General features: G+C 39.3%; 7 protein-coding genes across 11 annotated transcripts; 4 read left to right on the top strand and 3 right to left on the bottom strand.

Moving 5' to 3' along the window:
• The first annotated feature begins 726 nt into the window (after positions 1–726).
• Positions 727–1,829, top strand: LOC124194384. Its single transcript, XM_046588548.1, has 3 exons — positions 727–950; positions 1,023–1,181; positions 1,265–1,829. The coding sequence occupies exons 1-3, from the start codon at positions 936–938 to the stop codon at positions 1,448–1,450; spliced, it is 360 nt and encodes a 119-aa protein (XP_046444504.1). The 5' UTR covers positions 727–935; the 3' UTR covers positions 1,451–1,829.
• A 153-nt stretch (positions 1,830–1,982) lies between these two features.
• Positions 1,983–4,276, bottom strand: LOC124194379 (heparan sulfate 2-O-sulfotransferase hst-2-like). The gene is made up of 7 exons (XM_046588540.1): positions 3,590–4,276; positions 3,384–3,531; positions 3,217–3,318; positions 3,002–3,143; positions 2,778–2,932; positions 2,487–2,647; positions 1,983–2,387 (listed from the first exon to the last, which is right to left on the bottom strand). The coding sequence occupies exons 1-7, from the start codon at positions 4,110–4,112 to the stop codon at positions 2,221–2,223; spliced, it is 1,398 nt and encodes a 465-aa protein (XP_046444496.1). The 5' UTR covers positions 4,113–4,276; the 3' UTR covers positions 1,983–2,220.
• Positions 4,277–4,928: 652 nt separating this feature from the next.
• Positions 4,929–7,333, top strand: LOC124194376. 4 transcript variants are annotated; one of them, XM_046588538.1, is made up of 6 exons: positions 4,929–5,890; positions 5,973–6,391; positions 6,541–6,761; positions 6,903–6,973; positions 7,043–7,097; positions 7,159–7,333. In XM_046588538.1, exons 1-6 carry the CDS (start codon positions 5,021–5,023, stop codon positions 7,257–7,259), a joined length of 1,737 nt encoding a protein of 578 aa, XP_046444494.1. In that variant the 5' UTR covers positions 4,929–5,020; the 3' UTR covers positions 7,260–7,333. The 4 variants fall into 4 exon arrangements, with proteins under 4 accessions (XP_046444494.1, XP_046444493.1, XP_046444492.1 ...); XM_046588537.1 differs by having other exon boundaries at positions 7,034–7,097; XM_046588536.1 differs by having other exon boundaries at positions 6,541–6,973.
• A 10-nt stretch (positions 7,334–7,343) lies between these two features.
• Positions 7,344–8,828, bottom strand: LOC124194381 (ketosamine-3-kinase-like). The gene is made up of 7 exons (XM_046588544.1): positions 8,575–8,828; positions 8,323–8,504; positions 8,123–8,249; positions 7,996–8,049; positions 7,791–7,932; positions 7,552–7,726; positions 7,344–7,485 (listed from the first exon to the last, which is right to left on the bottom strand). The coding sequence occupies exons 1-7, from the start codon at positions 8,722–8,724 to the stop codon at positions 7,410–7,412; spliced, it is 906 nt and encodes a 301-aa protein (XP_046444500.1). The 5' UTR covers positions 8,725–8,828; the 3' UTR covers positions 7,344–7,409.
• Positions 8,829–8,990: 162 nt separating this feature from the next.
• On the top strand, positions 8,991–13,923 carry LOC124194374 (protein EFR3 homolog cmp44E-like). 2 transcript variants are annotated; one of them, XM_046588532.1, is made up of 16 exons: positions 8,991–9,172; positions 10,338–10,414; positions 10,487–10,765; positions 10,823–10,975; positions 11,041–11,147; positions 11,297–11,473; positions 11,542–11,620; positions 11,680–11,815; positions 11,875–12,158; positions 12,226–12,398; positions 12,477–12,618; positions 12,687–12,830; positions 12,889–13,134; positions 13,219–13,350; positions 13,418–13,573; positions 13,636–13,923. In XM_046588532.1, exons 1-16 carry the CDS (start codon positions 9,169–9,171, stop codon positions 13,780–13,782), a joined length of 2,436 nt encoding a protein of 811 aa, XP_046444488.1. In that variant the 5' UTR covers positions 8,991–9,168; the 3' UTR covers positions 13,783–13,923. The 2 variants fall into 2 exon arrangements, with proteins under 2 accessions (XP_046444488.1, XP_046444487.1); XM_046588531.1 differs by lacking the exon at positions 8,991–9,172 and having other exon boundaries at positions 10,331–10,414.
• Positions 13,924–14,062: 139 nt separating this feature from the next.
• On the bottom strand, positions 14,063–16,381 carry LOC124194378. The gene is made up of 7 exons (XM_046588539.1): positions 16,040–16,381; positions 15,874–15,953; positions 15,667–15,804; positions 15,514–15,600; positions 15,315–15,452; positions 15,110–15,245; positions 14,063–15,048 (listed from the first exon to the last, which is right to left on the bottom strand). Exons 1-7 carry the CDS (start codon positions 16,110–16,112, stop codon positions 14,129–14,131), a joined length of 1,572 nt encoding a protein of 523 aa, XP_046444495.1. The 5' UTR covers positions 16,113–16,381; the 3' UTR covers positions 14,063–14,128.
• Positions 16,382–16,486: 105 nt separating this feature from the next.
• Positions 16,487–18,381, top strand: LOC124194382 (ribonuclease H1-like). The gene is made up of 5 exons (XM_046588545.1): positions 16,487–16,973; positions 17,195–17,639; positions 17,701–17,807; positions 17,886–18,058; positions 18,121–18,381. Exons 2-5 carry the CDS (start codon positions 17,206–17,208, stop codon positions 18,199–18,201), a joined length of 795 nt encoding a protein of 264 aa, XP_046444501.1. The 5' UTR covers positions 16,487–16,973; positions 17,195–17,205; the 3' UTR covers positions 18,202–18,381.
• Positions 18,382–19,072: the final 691 nt, after the last annotated feature.

Below are 19,072 nucleotides of genomic sequence, written 5' to 3'. Positions count from 1 at the left end.
GAAAACGGACGAGAATTCTTTTCTCCCCCGGAGGATCCAGGCCAGGGATCGCTCGTCGCTCTGTCGAGTCCTTGAACACGGAAATAACGATCTATTTCTGCTGCTGCGTGTGAGTGTGTTGACTTTTTCCTTTTTGAATCAATCCCACCAACAGTCATGACGCTATCGTTACATTCAGTTTATATCTGGATTTCAACGTGGGTAGAATTCACAATCAAATACCTCCCCACCCCAAGTCAACAGGCGAATGTGGAACCTAGTACTGAATCGGGATTTAATTTAGAGGCATTTTTTCCATGAAAGTATCATTTCATTTACGGACGTTGATGATTATCAAACCCCATGCAGGCACATATAACCACAAACTGTAGGTTCATTAAAGACGACCAGAGTCGATCAAGCGCAACGTTCTCATAATAACCGCACGCTCAGAGTTTTGACGAGGCGATAACTTTGCCGACGACAGCCGACTGTTATTAGTGCCGCCTTGTAAAATGTCTCCAGTGTGTACAGTAACGATTTCGAAATCGAAATTTCCAAAGTGAGGTCCTTGAGAGTGTGGAAAGAGAGGGGTGTAAATTGATCCATCATCCAAGAAAGATAAGTGCTTGTATGCCGCCAGGTGCAACGAAACTGTGTCGAACCTTGACCCAGTTCGAATGAAAAGAGGATTTCCCTGTAAAGAAAACCAACGACACAACAAATATGCCGGGATTCCGCGCACTATAAATTTTCCTTTCTGAAGCCTCAATTCGTAAAATTGTTGAAAGGAATTGGTCGTCCTCCGACCGCTTTAGACACTACGCAGCAGCTGCCGTCGCGTTGTATAAATAGTCTTTGGTCGCAGACGAAGACTTACCATTTCTCACTCGGCTACCACTGTACACATTTGTCGCGGAATCGACCGTCTTCTGCAGGGGAAATTTGGATTCAACATGAAAACGTTTGTGGTAAGTTATTGATTCCATTCGACAGAGAAGTAAATTCATTTTCTTTTCATTCAATTTCAATCACACGAGCAGATTGTAGCGCTGGTCGTCACCTTGGTGATGGTCGGTGCGCTCGCCAATCCTGTGGCACCTGTGGCTGCCGACGAGGAGGCTGATGATGACGGTCACGATCTTGAAACGGCCGAATCATTGTTGGAAATTATTGAAAAGAAAATCGCCAAACTCATCAAGGTAAAATATCTCTTTGCGATGTTAGTTATTTACATGCCCCTGATCTCAATCATGTCGAATGCATTTTAAATTGGTCTTTGCAGAAATGTGTGAAGCATGGAGGCTGCCAATCTTTTTACAGCCAACCTTATTACAGCCACTCATCAGATTATGGTTACGGATCCAGTGGCTACGGCGGCTACGGATCGAGTCATGGCTATGAACCTAGTTATAGTGGTTATGCACCTAGTTACAGTGGTTATGCACCTAGTTACGTAGGTGGCTACTGAGTAGGGCGGGATACGGATATTAACATGAATGTTGTTAGCGGTCGTTCTTTTGATTCGTGTTTTAATTGGAATTGAGCCTTATTTATTTCCAGTTTTTGAAACCCAGGAATATTTCTAAATTATTTGCTGAAATTTTATTTTATTTTAAATTGGACATTCAGCAATAGGAATTTATTGTGTGCATCTATTTATTATTTTTTAAATTCTAGATGAGAAGATTTTTTTAATTTGTATACTATTTTGTTTTGTTTCCACCAGAGTAAATGCAACACTGTGTATCAGCTGTTTACTGTAATATCAAAAGTAAACAAATGTGTTTGGCTTGTTGTGTTTGTAGTTCTGGAAAAATATCGAAGAATAAATCGAGTTTCGAATTTGGTGTTATTGTTTGAATATGGTTAGTGCTCAACTGCATCAACATGAATAATTCACTAGAGGTTACAAAGGATGACTGATTCTATCATGCTGTGAGTTGAAATCTTTTCACTTTTTTATTACTTTGAACGAAGCATATTAAATTATCACACGGGAGTGCGGGGTCGAGTATCGTTTGTATTCAAATAATCACAAGTCCTACTTTGCATCTTATTATAAAATTTATTTACCACTTCACCACATTTTGAATATGAGAAAGATTTTTCTGAAATACTGTAATTGTATAGTAGTTGCATGTCACGGTCTGCTTGGTGACTTGCAACTTAATCTATGCCATATTTGCGAAAGCGTCATCACTCATGTTTTGTTTATCTTGTTTTGATTTAGTTTGTTTGTTATTGTTTCGCTGTCGTTTTGCTCATCTTGATGTCCTGCTCCAGTTTCTCAGACACGAAGCGATAAAATTCTATTTCTTTCGCGTATCTCTTTTCCATTTCGGCCCTCATTTCCGAACTGATGACGGGAATTTCAGGACCGGGGACGTTTTTGGCACTTTCTGCGACTGCAATAGGATAGCGGAAATAACACGTCAGTTAGAAAAAGGGCTTTAATAATAATTAAAAGTCGCGCGAAAAGGATGGAAATGAGTGCGTGTAAATACGTTTTTGGTAGTAGATGTTCTTGATGCCTTTGAAGAACTGAGGTACCGTAGTTTCCAGAAGGTCTAGCGTCTCGCCCATCTTTTCCAACGTGCCGACGACAGTATACTCTTGGTTAACGACATCTTTGACGTATCCCAGATCTTTTTCGACTCCCAATTCCCTTGAGTAATCAAATAAAAATTGGATGAAAGAAAAGCCAGGGCCAATGACGTCAATGAACGAGCGTCATCTTTTTTTTTTTTTAATTTTATTATTTCGAGTTCAGCTTAAGAAAAGTGGATTGGACTTACTCGCATCTGTTGTATTCACAGAATTGTGGAATGGTCCATTCGACGCGACGGGGTAGCCACGTACGTCCAATATCTAAAACAGATTTCGCCTTGATGTTTTTCAATCCATCGTAGGTACATTCGCGTTGCTTTTTGGTTATGCATTCCTCAAGAGTCTGTCAAAAGGAATGTGGTTTTGAGTCATAACGAAAAAGACAAGATTTCTTATCGCATTCCCGCCATACCACTCTCCACCAGTTGGTGCGTGAAATGGGGAAGTCTTCCGCCCACTCCCTATAATTGTAGCGCTCCGTGTAGAAATGACGTAATTTCCTCGCTATCGGTTCGCAAACGATGCTGATTTGAATGGGGCTCTTCAATCCGTATCTGTTTCATTTGACAATTGTTTCATTGAATCAAGTGGGGAAAAAAAACAATTAAATTCTACAACTGTCTATACCTCTGAAAGTTGATGAAATTGTGATTATGCAAATAGGCCAATTTGATGGGAACTGCTCCTACGATGGAAGCAATGTCCCGTGATTCATTCCGATTGACAAACCTGTTTTCTCAAACCATTTTGTTGTCATTTGTCTGGGCGGTATGTTTTATTGACTATAATGTTACCGGTAATTCTTGTGGTTTCCCCGGGCGAAGAGAAATCCGTTGATATTTCCCAACTCATGAAGGGCATCTTCCAGGACAGGATCGTTACAATAAGGTATCACGTTCCATAGCAGTTTATTGGGTTCAATACCGTCCTCTGGGTCTCTGACTGAAACAAGAAATTCTTTAGTAATTGAGCATTCTTTCAGCTAGAAATCTAAAATTACTGTCAGTGGGTAGGGCTGGATCGGTCAAAAGAATCGGATTGATTTTGAGTTCGTCTCGTTCCAGTTGATAATAGAGTCTGTTGCGCAAGTGGGACCCGAATGCCTGCATTGTCAAAGGTAACCTTTCGGGATCGGTCGTGACATCGGTCTCGTCGGTGGGCCCTTGAGCCCACAGATAATAGTCGAGGAATCGATTGAGCAGCAACTCTTCGAACGAGAACATGAAATGTGGACTGGGCGGTTCAGGCTCCGTAATGGGCGCCCCGTTCTTTAATTCAACATAAGAAAAAGGGTCGAGTTTGTAGTGGAACGGTCGCAGATAAAACTCTTTGTAAGCAAATTCGAGTGCTCGCTGCTGTTCGGCCAATTTGCTTTCCAGGACGAAGAGAAAAGCGAAACACGAGACGAAAAACAACGTGCACAGGAGCATCTGCACGCGCTGCGAGTGTTGGGCAAAACATGACACTGGCGTGCTCTGACTCTTGCTGACTAACTTAGTCGACTCTATTTGATTATCCGCCATGATTTTAACAACACAAATTTAGATAATTTTAAAACTGCCTTTTTAGCACAGACAAAATCGAGCACCAGGAAACATGAAAAGCCGAGCTTACTTTAGCAGCCAACGTGGCATAACTGACGAACGCCCTTCGAAGACGTTCGGGTTTCACCTTCAGGTTTCAAAAACCAGCTTTTCTTTTTGTTTACCATCCTGCCGTGAAGCACGAGGCTCCCGGCGTTTTTTCTATCTTTCTTGTCCCTTATAAAAGCAGCCGGTTTGAACTACGGGAGTTAAGGTGCGTGACGTCAAGTATATCTCTTGAGATTGGTTTAACATGATGATGACGGGGCGAGTTTTTCCTGTGTAACGTGGCACTGGATGGTGCATCACCAAAGTCTCAAATGCCAACTTAATTATTCAACCCTTTATGAATTTTTTAAAATTAATTTTAAATGTAATTCTTTATGGTAAATCTCCAAACATTTTTCTGGCTAAGCGTTCATTATATTCCAAAAGAAACGCTTACGCATATGTTTTTCTTTTTTAATTAGATCCCGTAAATTAAAAAAAAATTATTCGCATTAAAGTAAATGAAGAAAGTAGCTTTGTCTAATCTCGGTCTAGACATAACAAAATCGATTTTGTATTTCCTTTGTTTTCACTTTAACCTTAAGGGTCTAAAAGAATATGCTATGTTTTTTTTAGTAGTTTTTTCCTTTTTCCTCGGTGGCGAGAAGAGGAAGGGTTAACAAAGGTAAAAGAAAGAGAAAAAGGTTTTTCTCACGGTCAAATTCTACGCAAACGAGGTAATTTCGAAGTTTCTTATATAGGCATTTTCTTTCAAAAATTCAGTCGTTCATCAGAAGCTGTCACGTTCAGGTCCTTGTCCAATTATTTAGTAAATTATTTTTTGTATTATTTTTTGTAAAATGTCTGTACTGGAGAAGAGCATTACGTCCAAGATTGAATGGCACGTGACGAACATTAACAGTAAATCTCACGAAATTGAATTAGAAGATGGTTTCAAGGTTTGCTTTGGCGTTAAGACTGTCGCTTTTCAACATGTTATTTACCTCGTGTCCAAATCGAATCAACCTTCCATTTTTGACATTGCCGAAGTACTTTTCACTACATGCGCCTTGCCCGATCAGCGGAAGCGAATGTATCGAGTATCAAACGAAGGACCCAATTCCGTCTACTCTGCTGAACTGTTGGATTTGAAGACGCCCCTCACGTTTACTTGCTGGATTTCTCTCAAGATTATGGAGACTGTGACTGATTATTCGCATCAGTTGGCGGATACTCTTCTGGCGGAACAGCTGTGGATTTCGGCGAAAAATGGCAGCCTCACTGATGTCGAGTTTCAAGTCGGACAATCTTCAAAAATGAAAACGTTCACTGCCCATCGCTCAATTCTATCAGCGCGTAGTCCAGTGTTGGCCGGTCTGTTTGAAAAAGAAGAAGCTGCATCCAGTTCCGTCGTAATAGACGACGTTCAACCAGTCATTTTCAGTCATTTTCTGCGTTTCGTCTACACGGGACAGTTGAAGGCTTCAGCTATGGCCAGTCTGGGCGAACTTCAAGCATTGGCAGATCGGTATCAGATTGCAACACTTCAGAAACTTTGCCGCCACCCACTTCAAGAGATGAATGCGTCAGAGCTGACTTCTCTCATCTTGTCCATCAACTGTACTCCTGTTTCGTCGAAAATTGAACCGCACACTCTTTTTGGTAAAGTGTTTAATAATCGGCTGGCACACATGTCTCCTCTTCTCATAGATTCAAACTCTAATAATCAGGTAAATATTTCAATATTTTAATAGCATATTTATATTTAATAACATGAATCGGATTTACTTAATTTTGCTTGAATTTCAACAGACTAACAACGTGTCGGCATTGGATCGAGCCAATTATTTTTTTGGCGGAAATCCACTCACACCTGCGGCCAGTACTAACACTTCCGAGTTCACTTTTCCCAAATTGAAAGACACTCCGTCTGTATCGTTCAACTTCAACAACAATCGAAATTCTTCCAGCAATGGTGCTTCTCCGGTCATAGCCTTGCAGGATCCCAGCAAGTTCAATAATATGGGAACGACACCTGCATCTGCCTGCTCCATAGCCAAAGGAAAATATCCAGCCACTTCCAGCACTCCGTCGACGTCTGGAACGAGTGGTGTTCCATCTGGATCCAAATTTTCGGCCTCGACTGGAGATTCTTTGCCTAGTAAATCAGCCCCAAATGCATCAAATTTCAGCTTCAAACAACCCGTTGATGTCGACTCTGTTACATTGAAGTAATTCAAACACGTTGTTATTTTCTTTTCTTTGTTTTCTGTAGATGAGAATTATTCAAAAATAGAACATTTGTTTGGCATTTATATTTGCGCTTTTGTGATTTTATTAACTCGTCTTTATTCCTTGTCACTATTACTGGGTGTTGTAGGGCGGCTGTTGTTGCGGCTGCTGTCAGTCGTATCCGGATGGTCTTTGACGAGATTTTGGGAAGCGAGGAAGCGTCACATTCTTATTACAGTCCTTCCAGAGAACACATGGCTGCTCCTCCACCTTCTCCGGAATCAAATTATTCGATGAAGTCAATGTTTCAAATGTCGCCACCGAAGCTCGTCGTGCCCAATTCATCGTCCTTCACCACTGCGTCTACAGGTGTGTGTTTTACTTTCCCTCCCGCCACCCAGGAAGGTCGATTTGGAAAGATTCCAATGCGATCACCTGCAAGTCCACTTCCATGGCAACCCAACACCTCTCGTGGTGATGGATGCATCAAAATTGAAATTCCCCCTCTAGATTCATCAGCTCATTTGTTGAAAGCGGCCAGTAATAACATAAGCAGCCCAACCTGTTCTCCGGTACACAGGGTAAAAGTGTTATTAGTTATTACTTATTAGATAATGTTGTCAATAATGTCACTAAATCAGATTCAACAGGAAGGGACCAACACACATTCGAAATCCTGTGAGACAAGAAAACATTTATCACCAAGTATTTACACAAACTTTCTTGTTTATTATATCAGGTTATAAGCCATATTGTTTTTAATTAGATGCATTCGGATTTCCTATTCTCCACATGCCCCATTGTCTCAGGTCCGAAGACGGTCTCTGTGAAACTTCAGAAAAAGTAGTCAGCACCAAAACTTTATAAAGCGCTGATCAATACTTCACTATAACTTGTAACTTGGGTGTACTCAGAAATATATATTTTTCTTATTTCTCTTATGAAACATAGTTAAACTCATTTGTTTTTATATTGGGATGACCGAATCAGAATGTGAAATTTGCATAACCAGTAAAGTTAACAATGTAACAACTTAACTAATTTGCGCATTATTCCTAGGCTTTGCTCTTCATAACCACCACCAAAATGGTTCCTAAATATGATATCAGATTCAAAGAGGATTGAACTAAAACATATCTGCAAAATGAAGTCGACATACCAGTGATTGAGGTAATGAAAAAGTTCGTACAAAGGCTTTCGCTCTTCAAAACCTTTCTCGCGAGGAATAAAATGGTGATATTTCTCATAAAACTCCTTGCTGAATCCTCCAAACATGCGAGTGATAGCCAGATCAAATTCGTGATGGCCATAAAATGAGGCTGGATCGTAGATTACTAAATAAACGTACAAGTTTTTGCCTAGGACTGAATATTAAGATAAAAATTGCATTCATTTTACCAGGTGCATCGTTTGTTTCTCCGACATTTCCACTCCATAAGTCCCCATGGAGCAGAGAAGGTAAAACAGTAATTCCATCAAAAAGCTGGTTGATTTTAGGTTCAAGAAGAGACCATAGTCTTTCCACCTCTTTGTTGCCAGACTACTTTAATCAATATTATAAAAGTTAAGTGAATACTGAATAGTCAAACTGCGTTGGACCCACCTTTTGAGCAACATTTTTAATTTGTGGTTTCAATCTCTGTTTGCAGTAAAAATCCTTCATTAAAAAAATTATAATATTAATTCAGGGTATAAAATATTAATCCAAATAATTTTTCATCTGCTATTACAGTCCAATTTCCATTCCATTGGTTTTCAACAGGGAGTAATCCACAGCAGACATTAACATAGAAGCCAAACTGTCTTACTGCCTGATCAGAATTTATCTTCAATAGTTCCAAGTTCTTTAGATGGAGTCTGTAAAAAAGAAAAAAATAGCAAGTCATTCAAGTTCGTAATGGGATGAAAAACACAAGGTATAATAAAGTACATGGCAAGCTGATGCCCAAGTTCACCTTGAAAGACTTTTAACCCCCTAAACTGAATATATTCTGTTATGAGAATTGTGGTATTGTAGGAAGAAACAACTTTGATTGGTTTTGGAACTCGCACAGCATTTGCCATTTGAAGCATTTCCAAAGATTTGAATTCACCAAAGAGAAGATCTTTTCTCTGAAATAACCAAGAAGTTCTTTAAAACAATAAAAACACTCAAAGGAGAGTAGGAGACCATTTCAATTACATTTTCATCACTACATGTCTTTGCAAATATTTCTCCAATATCAGTTTTGAAAGCCCAGCTATTACTGCTGCAACCACCACCTATTCTTTTCCATGGATCTATTTTCTTGAGTTTTAATTCAGATGCTATAATTTCCCTATATTCAGCCATAGTTTTTGCATATAAAGTTGATCAGGAACAAGAAAAAACCGCAAGTGACAGCAAAAGAGCAGACGACGCTAACACGCGTGTGCTGTTTATTTACTTTGGTCAGGCTGTACTTGTACAAATCCATGATTTTCAATTTAATAAAAGAATAGTCTAATGATTAAGTAACTAAAAAAGATATTTAAAAAACTTATTTTTTATTTCTTGATCTATAACTATAGACTTATAGAAATTGTTTTTTTTAGTTGTAATACGCATCCGGCAACATTGTCGGGAATTCAACGAATTCACGACAAACAAACAGCAAAAAAGGGCGAAGTCCGTCCGTTGCTCCATGAAGGTTGCTTTGGTCACTAGTTGATTCTGCAGCTGGAATATTTTATCTCTGTTTTATCGAATAGCCAGTTTCCCTCAACAACAACAAATTTGTAGGATTGCTTCTAAAAAATGGGTAGGTCTCAATTCATGAACGTGTACCAGTGTTTCACTCGTTTGCTTGTCTATTTTGTTTGAAAACCGTTGTTCATTCTTGGACGAGAGTGATTTAAGAATTTCCTGTCACCGGTTTGTCTAACTACTAACCTAGTTTGATTATTTTATCTGCTGAGAAACCAGTTTGAAGTTTCATTTCCTTTCTTACCACGAAATTTCACTTTCTTTCCCATCACTATTCAGGTGTTGTGCTTAAAGGGATAGAATTGTAATTTTATATTACTTTTCTCTTAGTTGAAGTGAATTTTGTAAATTACTTGATCTGTAGTAGCCAAAGAAACTTGAGTAATTTTAGCTAGTTGCTGAGAAGCAGCTGGAAGTAGTTATTGACAAGCGAGCTAGCCACAAGGTGACTGTGGTTAGCTACCTTGACTCAACAAATTCACAGTCTGTTTGTTTTCTGACATTGCACACACACCATGTGTCAATGCTACATTAGCTTCACCTGAATGGATGTGTGCTTAGAGATCTGTTTTATTAAAAGGCCAAAATGTTTGATTGTTTACAATAGCTTCAAGACACATTGTTTAAGCAAAAGTTAGTGAAGTGGCAAAACCTGTTAATAAACAACAACTTTCTCGAGAAAGTGTTTTACGCGTGGCCAAATGCACCGATATCAGGCCGGCAGCTGCGCGCGACTCCCCTATCGATTTCCTTAAGGACACAGTTGCACTGGGTAACGAATGCATCTAGCATCCGTGTCATAGCGAAGTCGGTGTTCAGTGGGACGGGTAGGCGGCTCGTAAGCCTGCAGCCCCATTTCTGTAGACTTTATTGGGTTACCTCAAAAATGTCGGTGTGGAGTACTTTATCTGATTCGAGCTTCCTTGAAATGCTTGATACTGTGCTATCAAAATGTGACGCTTCCTATTGTAAGTTATAGCAAAAAATTGCTACAGCAAATATTCTTTTTTTTCCAAATAATGACAAGATGCTTTCTATTTGTAATGTAATCATTGGTTATTGACTTACTGTGTTTTGATAAGAACCTGGGTTTATCGGTCACTATTTCCTCTGTTATAAATAGCGGACTTACAGTAGTGCGGAAAACTAAAATCTCTCTAAAAGATAATCAGCTTCCTCTCTAAATAAATGTAGTGACTTATTGATTTTTATAATGACAGGTTGTTGTGGCTGCTGCGCTGCCCTGAGGCCCCGTTACAAGCGGTTGGTGGATAATATTTTCCCAGTCAATCCTGAGGTTTGCATATAGAGACTGCTTAATAGGATTAGGCCTTTTGTTTTATGGTTAAAATATTCTATTGTAAATTAGGATGGATTGGTGCGGAGCAACATGGACAAGTTGACATTTTATTCAATGTCATCTCCAGAGAAACTTGATCGAATTGGCGAGTATTTGGCCCAAAGAGTTAGTCGTGACATTTACCGTCATCGCAATCCAATGGTAATTATAGCAATGGAGGCTATGGATCAGTTATTACTGGCTTGCCATGCACAGTCTCTCAATCTTTTCGTTGAGAGCTTCCTGAAAACAGTCCAGAAACTGTTGGAAACTACGGAGCCCGCTCTGCAAATATTAGCTTCCCAATCGGTAACTACTCTTTAATAAGCATACTCAAGAGTGTTGTCCTACTGACTGTTGTTCTAGTTTGTCAAATTTGCCAATATTGAAGAGGATACGCCTTCCTATCACCGTCGGTATGATTTCTTCGTCTCCAAGTTCGCATCCCTTTGTCATAGTAATCACCCCGAAGTCGACGTTTTGAACAGTCTTCGATTAGCCGGTTTACGTGGTATTCAAGTAAGACTAAAATACATTGGCAATTTGAATTGACTTCAAATAAATTGTCTTGCTCTTGTTTACAGGGAGTTGTTCGTAAGACTGTCTCGGACGATCTAGTCGAAAACATTTGGGAACCCGTTCATATGGACAAGATCATCCCTTCGCTGTTGTACAACATGCAACATGCTAGGTAATATCAAATGGTTGCCGCGTGATGCAATTATAAACTTGTAGCTTTTGATGCGTGCCGTCAACTGTTTTTTTTTTGTTTTGTTTATTTACTTTTTTTTTTGTTAACCCCTCAATAGAGAAGTTGTCTTAATCAAATTCTATTTATAGATCAAGGAGGATTTCAAATGACGGTAATAGTCCAAGTGGCCACCCGGAAGAGCAGACGGATTCGGAGAACGGTGCCCGGAATATTGATCCGTCTTCTTTGGCTGAAAATTGCTTGCGCGAGCTGGTCGGCAGAGCTTCGTTTGGCAACATACGATCCGTCATTAAACCCGTATTCAAGTGAGTTATCCTACCCCCAATACAAAGAAGTGAATTACTGGCAACTTATATAATTGAACTTCTTACAGACATTTGGATTTGCACGAGCTTTGGGTTCCCAATGACTTCGCCATATACACATTCAGAGTGATCATGTATTCAATTCAGGTACAATAGTTTCCCTTATAGAGAAAGAAATTGAGACTAACCATTATTGTAATGTGCAGGTTCAGTATTCTTATGCGGTTGTTGAAAATTTAATGATGCACTTGGATACGTCATCCCGGTCGAGAGCTAAAGTGCGTACCAGCATGGCGAATGTTTTAGCCAAAATAATCTCTATCGCCGCTGGAGAGAGCGTTGGTGAGTTAAATGTTTTAATGCAGATGAGAACCATAGGAGGTTAACGTTGGTTCCCTTAGGTCCGTCGGTGTTGGAGATTGTCAATTCGCTGCTGAAACACCTAAAACAGAGTATTATGTCAGCGATCCCGGTCGATGACGCTGAAGCCGTCGCTGATGAAAAACAATTTCAAGAGTCACTTATCAGCGCCTTAGCCGAATTTGCTTACCATCTACCAGACTATCAGAAAATTGAAATCATGATGTTCATCATTGGGCGGACGCCGGTTGCAGGAGAGTTTGATCCGGAGAACGTCCAGGCTGAAACCCTTCTTCAGCATATGTTGTTAAAATGTCTCTTGAAAGTATGTTACCTGCTTAGCGTATGTCATAACCGACCTTCTAAACACAGTTTTTTTTTCTCTTTTTTAGGTCAGCTACAAATACCAGTCTACCAACTTTTCCACTTCGCTTCCGCTAACTTTTTTGGACCCTCTTTTACGTACTTCATTAGGCCAAGACGCTTACGTTCGTGTACTAGTCCAAGAAATTCTTCACTGTTTGCTCGATCGGCATGAAAACCGTTTGAAGCTCAAGAAACCTTGGTGAGATTTCAGAAATTCCATTATTGACATGAAAAATCCAATTAAAACACGTTTTTATTTTTTATTTTCGTATAATAGCATTGACATCTGCGGTTTGAACCTGGTATTCGACAAATGTTCTCGAGCGGATTCTTTGTTTTACAAAAATCACGGCAGTCGTATTTTAGTGAACTTATCCGAAAGTCTTGATTTAATCAATGTTACGCGGGAAAATATTGAGGTTTCAACTGTTTTAGAAATTTTTGAAAATCCTACGATTGCAATTTTAACTGTTCTTTAACTTTCTAGGCCATTTACTGCACAGCAGCTTTAGTTTGTGTTGAGCTTGCTACGGACGAAATGTTGGTGGATATTCTACGATGGGCACTAGCTGTTCAGGATGTAGCATTGACTAATACTATGCTTCATCCAACCAACCGCATATCTCTTCATGTAAACGAATGAAATTTATTCATGCATGGCCAACGCTTAATGTTTTTCAATTTCGTAGGTGGTTTCCCTAAGCATTTTTAACTTAGCTTCCCATACCATGAACGTAGCCACGCTGATTGAATACAGTGCCCAAGTAGTAGCTGCCAGGACTGCAAAAGCGCCGCTTCTTTTAAGATTCAACGAGGGATCGGCTGAAGAATTTCCACAAGATGGCATCACACCAGAATGTCTTTTAGACTTTAACACTATTGCCGACTGCATGAAGGAAGCTGGCAAAGACATAATGGGCATGATTCCATTACAGGTAAAATTTTTTTTTTTTTTTTTTTGTATTATTGATTAGAAAAAGGTCTTTTTTAAAAAACTGTTTCGTTTTATTTTTCTTTAGGGACCATTCAATGCCAATCAGCGATACTCTTGGGCTGACTCTTCATTACATCAGCCATCCTCTTTCACTGATTTGAGCAACTTAAACCTAGACGGATCAGAGAGCAACACTTCCTCCCCCGGAGTATCTCGAGTACGTTTACAGTTTTTACCGATTTCTCGACTACTCGATATTTATCGTTTTGGTCTGATATTTGCAGAGGTATGCAGAGGAAGAGGTGACTTTTGAAGCGCTCAAGAAAGTTCTAGCAGAACCGGCAGAATCTCGTCGCGAAGCTGAATACGAAAAACGACAAGTTATTTGCGAAAAGTTTCGTAATACTCCATTCCAACAACTTGTTGCTAGTTCTGCAAAGGTAGTTCGATTTCTTTTAACATGTTGATTCGTTTTTACTAACAAGGTATGTTTTCTTCGTAGAATGATGTGCTGAACGATACGCTGAATCAGATTTTGACTCGCATATCAATTATGCCTTGCGGTCAACCTGAATTGACCGCTGTGCAACCTAACAACCAGTCAATGCCGCTATATGGCAACAACTTCCCTGATTTGTTCGTTTACTAGGAGATTAATTGTCATAGGTAAACATGCTCTGGTATAAAGGCGTAAAGCAATAAAGCAGCAAGTTGCCTTGTCCTAACATGTCGATGTTATTCATTTATCTTTACTGTTACATTATAAAGTACATTGATTCTCTTTAGTGTATTATAACCCTATGAGAAAAATTTGAACACTGAAAACTTTCAAATATTTTGATGCGTCATATTAAGAATTTGAAAAAAAAAAACGTGTTAATCAAAAATGGTGGACAGCGGTAGTAGATGCATATCCCCGAACCGTACAACAACTGCAATTATGTGAGTAACGTAGACAATCAGTTTTGATAAACTTAATCTAATGCTTACTTGTTCTATTTTTTAGTAGTCCTACTGGTTATTGGAACTGATTCCTCGTCTGGAGCGTCCAATAACTGCGGCCACTGCACTTGATGGTCAATACCTGCCCATACAGCTTCGTCAGATTGGGGCTTCCAAACATAATCTGGCTTTGAGGGAAAATGTTGCTGGAAAATTTCCCATTGAGCTTGAGATTCTGCGAAAGTCGTGAATTTATTATTCGAATTCCTACGAAGACCTGGGCTACTTCCTAGTCCAAGATTATCAGTCGATTGTTTAGTCATGAATAGGCTGTGGCTATTTAGTCGCTCTGAATGACCTCCCATAGGATTGATCGTTTTGTTCTTTTTCAGATTCCAAACGACCCAAAATATCAGTAAAAATGTGGAGCTCAAACTAGCGGCCGTGACACCGATGAAAATATTTGAGTAGCCACCTGTTTCGTCAGTCAGTACTTGGCCATTTTGCTGAGGAGGAACATCCAATTTTGTACTATTTAAATCAGTCAATACTAAGCTACCCTGTTTTAGCATCGATCCGAGCTTGGCATGGGCTTGTTCGACTTCTACCGTCGTGTTGGGACCGTGGATTGGAGACATTTCAACTTTTAGTAGAATACTTCCATTCCGCGCTATTATTCGGGTGAAAACGCTTTCAGATATGTTAAGTGACTTGGCCAACTGAACGCGCATGCTTAACTGGAATTCCAGCAATCTTCCTTCTACAACAGTATTAAATGAATTCATTATTCGGATCTTTGTTGATTTTGTTTTGTTTTGAGAAGAAGTCGACGAAGGATCAGCCGGATTGGATGGCTCGTCCGGATTAAATGGTACCGATGAAAGCGAAGTTTCAGTTGTGATGGAGTCGACATCGTTGGACATCCTGGCTGGTAGCACCTTTCCCTCATAGGAGATACATTGTCGATTGAGCCCTGCCGAGTGTAAAATCAATTTGTTTTAGTGAATCATTTTAATCGACTCTTGGGCGTTAACCTCCATCTGGGCAACACTTGGCTGTCCAATGGCAATCGCTGTGAGCGTTACAGGATGAATTTGTAAAGACAATTCGATTTGTCATAATGGAGCAATTTAGATGATCGACGCTTGGCTCTCGCAAATCATCATAATTCTAATAAGGTAATAGTATTTTAGGATCGATCTGTCATTCGTATTGATCCGTTTATGTAAAAAGTCATACCTTTCGAAGTACGTATTGACAAAGGTCTTTGTTTGCGCAAAGGCTTAAAGGAATAGGACATTTCTTTTCTTTAGGAGACAGCGAAAAGATGAAAATAGGGTCAGGTATCATGCATCCGTCGAAATCCAGGCAGTAAACCTATGGCGTCGAGTAGAAAAACAGAGTTCTTTTCATGTAGTTAACATAAATTTGGTTTTACCTTATTTAGGGGGCAATATCTCCGTCTACATCGAGCAGGTTCAAGCAACGGTATTGATTCACATGTTCCTGACTCTATACAAGGTACCTTTAAATACAGTCAACATTTTAATATGCCCTTTTTTTCGAAGTTCGTAAAAGGTTACAAAGTAACCTTTGATCGGTGATCGCAGCTGCCTAAATCTAATTCAGTCGTGACTTCCTTATTTTGTGATCGACGAAATACTGTAGACTGCGGGAGTACACCGTCCGATCCGGCAGTGAAAGGAACTTCTAAAGCTGGGATTCCGTTCTAAGAAAAGTAAATCAACATAATCTCCTTTAATGCGACGGAGTAACGACGTAGAGCCTTATAACTTACGGTGCACGAAGGAATCCCATTGAAGAAAACTGAAACTGATGAAAGGAGGACAAGTAAGCGAAGCATATGCACAATTGAAGCTGGAAGAAACCGATAAATAAGAAATGCTTTGAAAGTAAATTTAGTATTACTTTTCTAATGGTAAAATGTAAGAAATGCGCTTTACCATTATGTGGAGCGTGCATCGTGGAAGCAGTCCGACAATCGAATGCAAAAGGTGACAAATTTTTCGATGTCATAAAAGGTTTTTGTGTTTTTGCTTGTATCTATAGAAACCCGATCCAAAGCAGGCATTACAATAGGCTTCGACACGCTCACGAATGCCAACACCTAAGAAACGAAGCGAACAAGTGTTAATCTAATATGCATTTTTGTAGTTCGCCTCGCCCCATTTTTTTATTATGTAAATAGCTTTTCGTCAAATCGTTAAGAAAGTCCTTTGAAGTAAAAATTGCTATTTCTCTATTTTTCAACGTTTATTTCGATTTCAGTCGGAATATCGTCTTTTTTTTTTTAGTGTTGGTGCGGCCCGTTGACTTTTTATTCTTTATGAATAAAGTCGATTTTGCGAAACAGTTTGATGAATCGACAGCGACAAGCCAATCCGGTAAGCTTTTCCGAATAAAAACGAGAGGCGCTGTTGGCTGTCTCTATGGTTCACTCAGCGGGTTCACTAGCCCTTGCTTTTGCAAGTGTAGTACAGTACGAATCAAACACATTTCGTGCATCAACGACACTGTGCTCTGTGATCAGTGGAGCATCAAAATGGTACAGCCGCTTCGGTTTCAACCCTACTGATCTGATTCTTTGAAAGAGTGAAGGTCATGTTTCATGCATAACTCTCATCAGCAAGTGCGAGGCAGCAACAGGCCAACAGCCACCAAGTCTACAGCCTCCGTCGTGTTATTTGGTGTTTGCCTGTGCAAACACTGGGTGTTACAGTGGCAACTATAACAGTGCTAGTGTGCGTCAGTTTTTCAAAGTAACAAATACTTCGAGCCAACAACTTTGTTACGAAACAGATTTAAAAAAAAACTAAAACAAGTATTCATCAGTTAATGTTTTGTGTGCAAGGAAAACACAGGGAAACACTACAACAAGTAATTAAGATTTCATTTGTTTTGACAGAAGTGGTAGAATGTTACTTTGTTAAAAAGTGTATGTAAAAATATCAAATCTCACAAGATTTCCAAATCAGTTCATCAAAAACAAGTTCATGCCAGTTTTTGTAAAGAAGGGAATAACATTTACTTTAGATGCAAGAGTTAAATGATTTACATTTTATTTGCTAGTTCTAAAATAATTTGTTTAACATTTACAGGGCAGGCAGCCATGAATCACTGTCACTGGGTACAAAACCCGAATGAACGCGTTCGTGATTTCGTCCGATACATAGAACAAAATTTTGGGAAGAATCAAAGATTGGTAGACAATCGGAGAAATGTATTTTACCCTAGGTCAATAGAAGGAGTATTAAAAGGCCTTCGACGCGATCTCTACATAGAGCTACCCGATTCCCTTAAGAATGTAGAGGTAGGCTGGAGGGAATTTATTGACAGAGCTGAGGATACCGAGTGGTTGGTGGATATACTCAACGGTAGTTCCATTAAATCAAAATACGAGATTCATCGCCGTATTGACAAATATGGATTAGTCAATGATCGTGAAGATTTCGTAATCGTATATGTGGACGGCGCGTGCCCTGGGAATGGTCGACGAAACGCTAAAGGCGGAATTGGTGTATGGTTTAACCACGACCACAATTGGTAACTATTACTATCCATACACCTGTTTGTTAGATAACTTCATTCTATAGTGTTTAATTAGGAATATGGCAGAACCGGTGGAACGATCAAATGAAGGTACTCCACCAACAAATCAAATTGCGGAGATTGAAGCGGCTATCGTGGCCTTGCAAATTGCCAAAAAGAAAGGTTCGTAACTGGCGCGTTTTACTAACACGCTACGCGTTGGATGATGTAACAGTGCAGTAAAATTATATCGTTTTACAGGAATAAAACGTGTAGCTATCTACACTGACAGCGACTTCTTAATAATGTCTATGGACAAATATATATTTAAGTGGCTAAGGAATGACTGGCGTAAAGTTAATGGCGACACGGTGGTGCATAGGCAAAGATTCAGAAAATTACTTCGCTTAATGGAAGATTTAACAGTTAAATGGGTAAGGATGTTTAATGTAATCTCTTAACAATGTTATTAATGTGTAATCATGTAATTCTTTAGGTCTTTGTGAGGGCTCATCAAGGTGAGGAGGGAAACGATGGGGCCGACCGTTTAGCCAAGCTTGGTGCGGAATATTATTGAAGGAAAACATAAAAATCAAGGGGTTTTTGGAGTTAATCATTATCTAATGAAATTGCCAAAAGTCCTATTATTATTCTTTTCCTGTCGTTTTTTATCCTTTTCTTACTTACACCAAATGGTTGATCTGTTCGATTTGCTGAAATCATTATGTTATCGTAATAAATGACAGACGTAGACCTACTTTTTAAATTGGAATAAGTTCTTGCACCCATATGCCGTCGTTAAAAAAGATTCTCTCGTTAATTTTGAATCTTCACCTAAACCACTTCTCGTCTCGTCTGTCCTCAAAAATCTTGTCTGCAAGTGATCCCAGTTTCCAGACGTTTCAGCACCTGGGCATAATAAACAATATCAATGTCTTCCAAAACAGAGAAAAACAGAAAAACAAACAAATTTTGGTAGAACCCATGTGCCAGTGTTCTAGATTCAACTGTGTATGTTTTTTTTGTTTTTTTATTAGATTACATGAGGTTGAACTAGAATTATTATTATTAGTTGGGAATTCTTCCCAAGTATAGATTCTTTTGTAAAATAAGTGATATTGAAGTAGTTTCGAGGCACTGTTTAGTTTAACTTTATGCATGTCATCATATTGTGTGATACAAGACATCTGTGTTTACTTCTTACTTGTCACACAAGTCCTGGTGTTGTTGGTGTCGCGTTTTGATGTCAGCTGGGGTTGTTACCGACTTCGCAACTAGATTCTTTGCCATTTGCAATCGGAATGATTAGTTTATAGGTAAGTCAACGTTTACTAGACATTTCCATGTAAACTTTCACTCTACCACAAATGTCGCACTGCCCAATGTCGGATGTTACGTTTGCTTCTGTGTTTGTACTTCTTTTTTTTTCAGTCGAGTTTTACGATGCA

Source organism: Daphnia pulex, chromosome 5 (assembly GCF_021134715.1).
Source record: "Daphnia pulex isolate KAP4 chromosome 5, ASM2113471v1".
Lineage (NCBI taxonomy): Eukaryota > Metazoa > Arthropoda > Branchiopoda > Diplostraca > Daphniidae > Daphnia > Daphnia pulex.
Note: the sequence above shows the minus strand (reverse complement) of the source record. Positions and strands in the feature narration are given on the sequence as shown.

Coding starts and splice junctions, on each gene's coding strand:
- LOC124194379 (XM_046588540.1), bottom strand. CDS start 4,112: ATGGCGGATAATCAAATAGAGTCGACTAAGTTAGTCAGCAAGAGTCAG. Junction 3,319..3,383: donor GGAAACCACAAGAATTACCG/GTAACATTATAG, acceptor TTGAGAAAACAG/GTTTGTCAATCGGAATGAAT. Junction 3,144..3,216: donor AATTTCATCAACTTTCAGAG/GTATAGACAGTT, acceptor CAAATGAAACAG/ATACGGATTGAAGAGCCCCA.
- LOC124194376 (XM_046588535.1), top strand. CDS start 5,021: ATGTCTGTACTGGAGAAGAGCATTACGTCCAAGATTGAATGGCACGTG. Junction 5,891..5,972: donor ATTCAAACTCTAATAATCAG/GTAAATATTTCA, acceptor GAATTTCAACAG/ACTAACAACGTGTCGGCATT. Junction 7,098..7,158: donor AAGAAAACATTTATCACCAA/GTATTTACACAA, acceptor GTTTTTAATTAG/ATGCATTCGGATTTCCTATT.
- LOC124194384 (XM_046588548.1), top strand. Junction 1,182..1,264: donor AAATCGCCAAACTCATCAAG/GTAAAATATCTC, acceptor TGGTCTTTGCAG/AAATGTGTGAAGCATGGAGG.
- LOC124194381 (XM_046588544.1), bottom strand. CDS start 8,724: ATGGCTGAATATAGGGAAATTATAGCATCTGAATTAAAACTCAAGAAA. Junction 8,505..8,574: donor AGACATGTAGTGATGAAAAT/GTAATTGAAATG, acceptor TGGTTATTTCAG/AGAAAAGATCTTCTCTTTGG. Junction 8,250..8,322: donor CTTGGGCATCAGCTTGCCAT/GTACTTTATTAT, acceptor TCTTTTTTACAG/ACTCCATCTAAAGAACTTGG.
- LOC124194382 (XM_046588545.1), top strand. CDS start 17,206: ATGAATCACTGTCACTGGGTACAAAACCCGAATGAACGCGTTCGTGAT. Junction 17,640..17,700: donor TTTAACCACGACCACAATTG/GTAACTATTACT, acceptor GTGTTTAATTAG/GAATATGGCAGAACCGGTGG. Junction 18,059..18,120: donor AAGATTTAACAGTTAAATGG/GTAAGGATGTTT, acceptor GTAATTCTTTAG/GTCTTTGTGAGGGCTCATCA.
- LOC124194374 (XM_046588531.1), top strand. CDS start 10,331: ATGACAGGTTGTTGTGGCTGCTGCGCTGCCCTGAGGCCCCGTTACAAG. Junction 11,474..11,541: donor GTCATTAAACCCGTATTCAA/GTGAGTTATCCT, acceptor AACTTCTTACAG/ACATTTGGATTTGCACGAGC. Junction 12,619..12,686: donor TTACGCGGGAAAATATTGAG/GTTTCAACTGTT, acceptor TTAACTTTCTAG/GCCATTTACTGCACAGCAGC.
- LOC124194378 (XM_046588539.1), bottom strand. CDS start 16,112: ATGACATCGAAAAATTTGTCACCTTTTGCATTCGATTGTCGGACTGCT. Junction 15,805..15,873: donor ATGGGATTCCTTCGTGCACC/GTAAGTTATAAG, acceptor TACTTTTCTTAG/AACGGAATCCCAGCTTTAGA. Junction 15,049..15,109: donor CAAGTGTTGCCCAGATGGAG/GTTAACGCCCAA, acceptor TACACTCGGCAG/GGCTCAATCGACAATGTATC.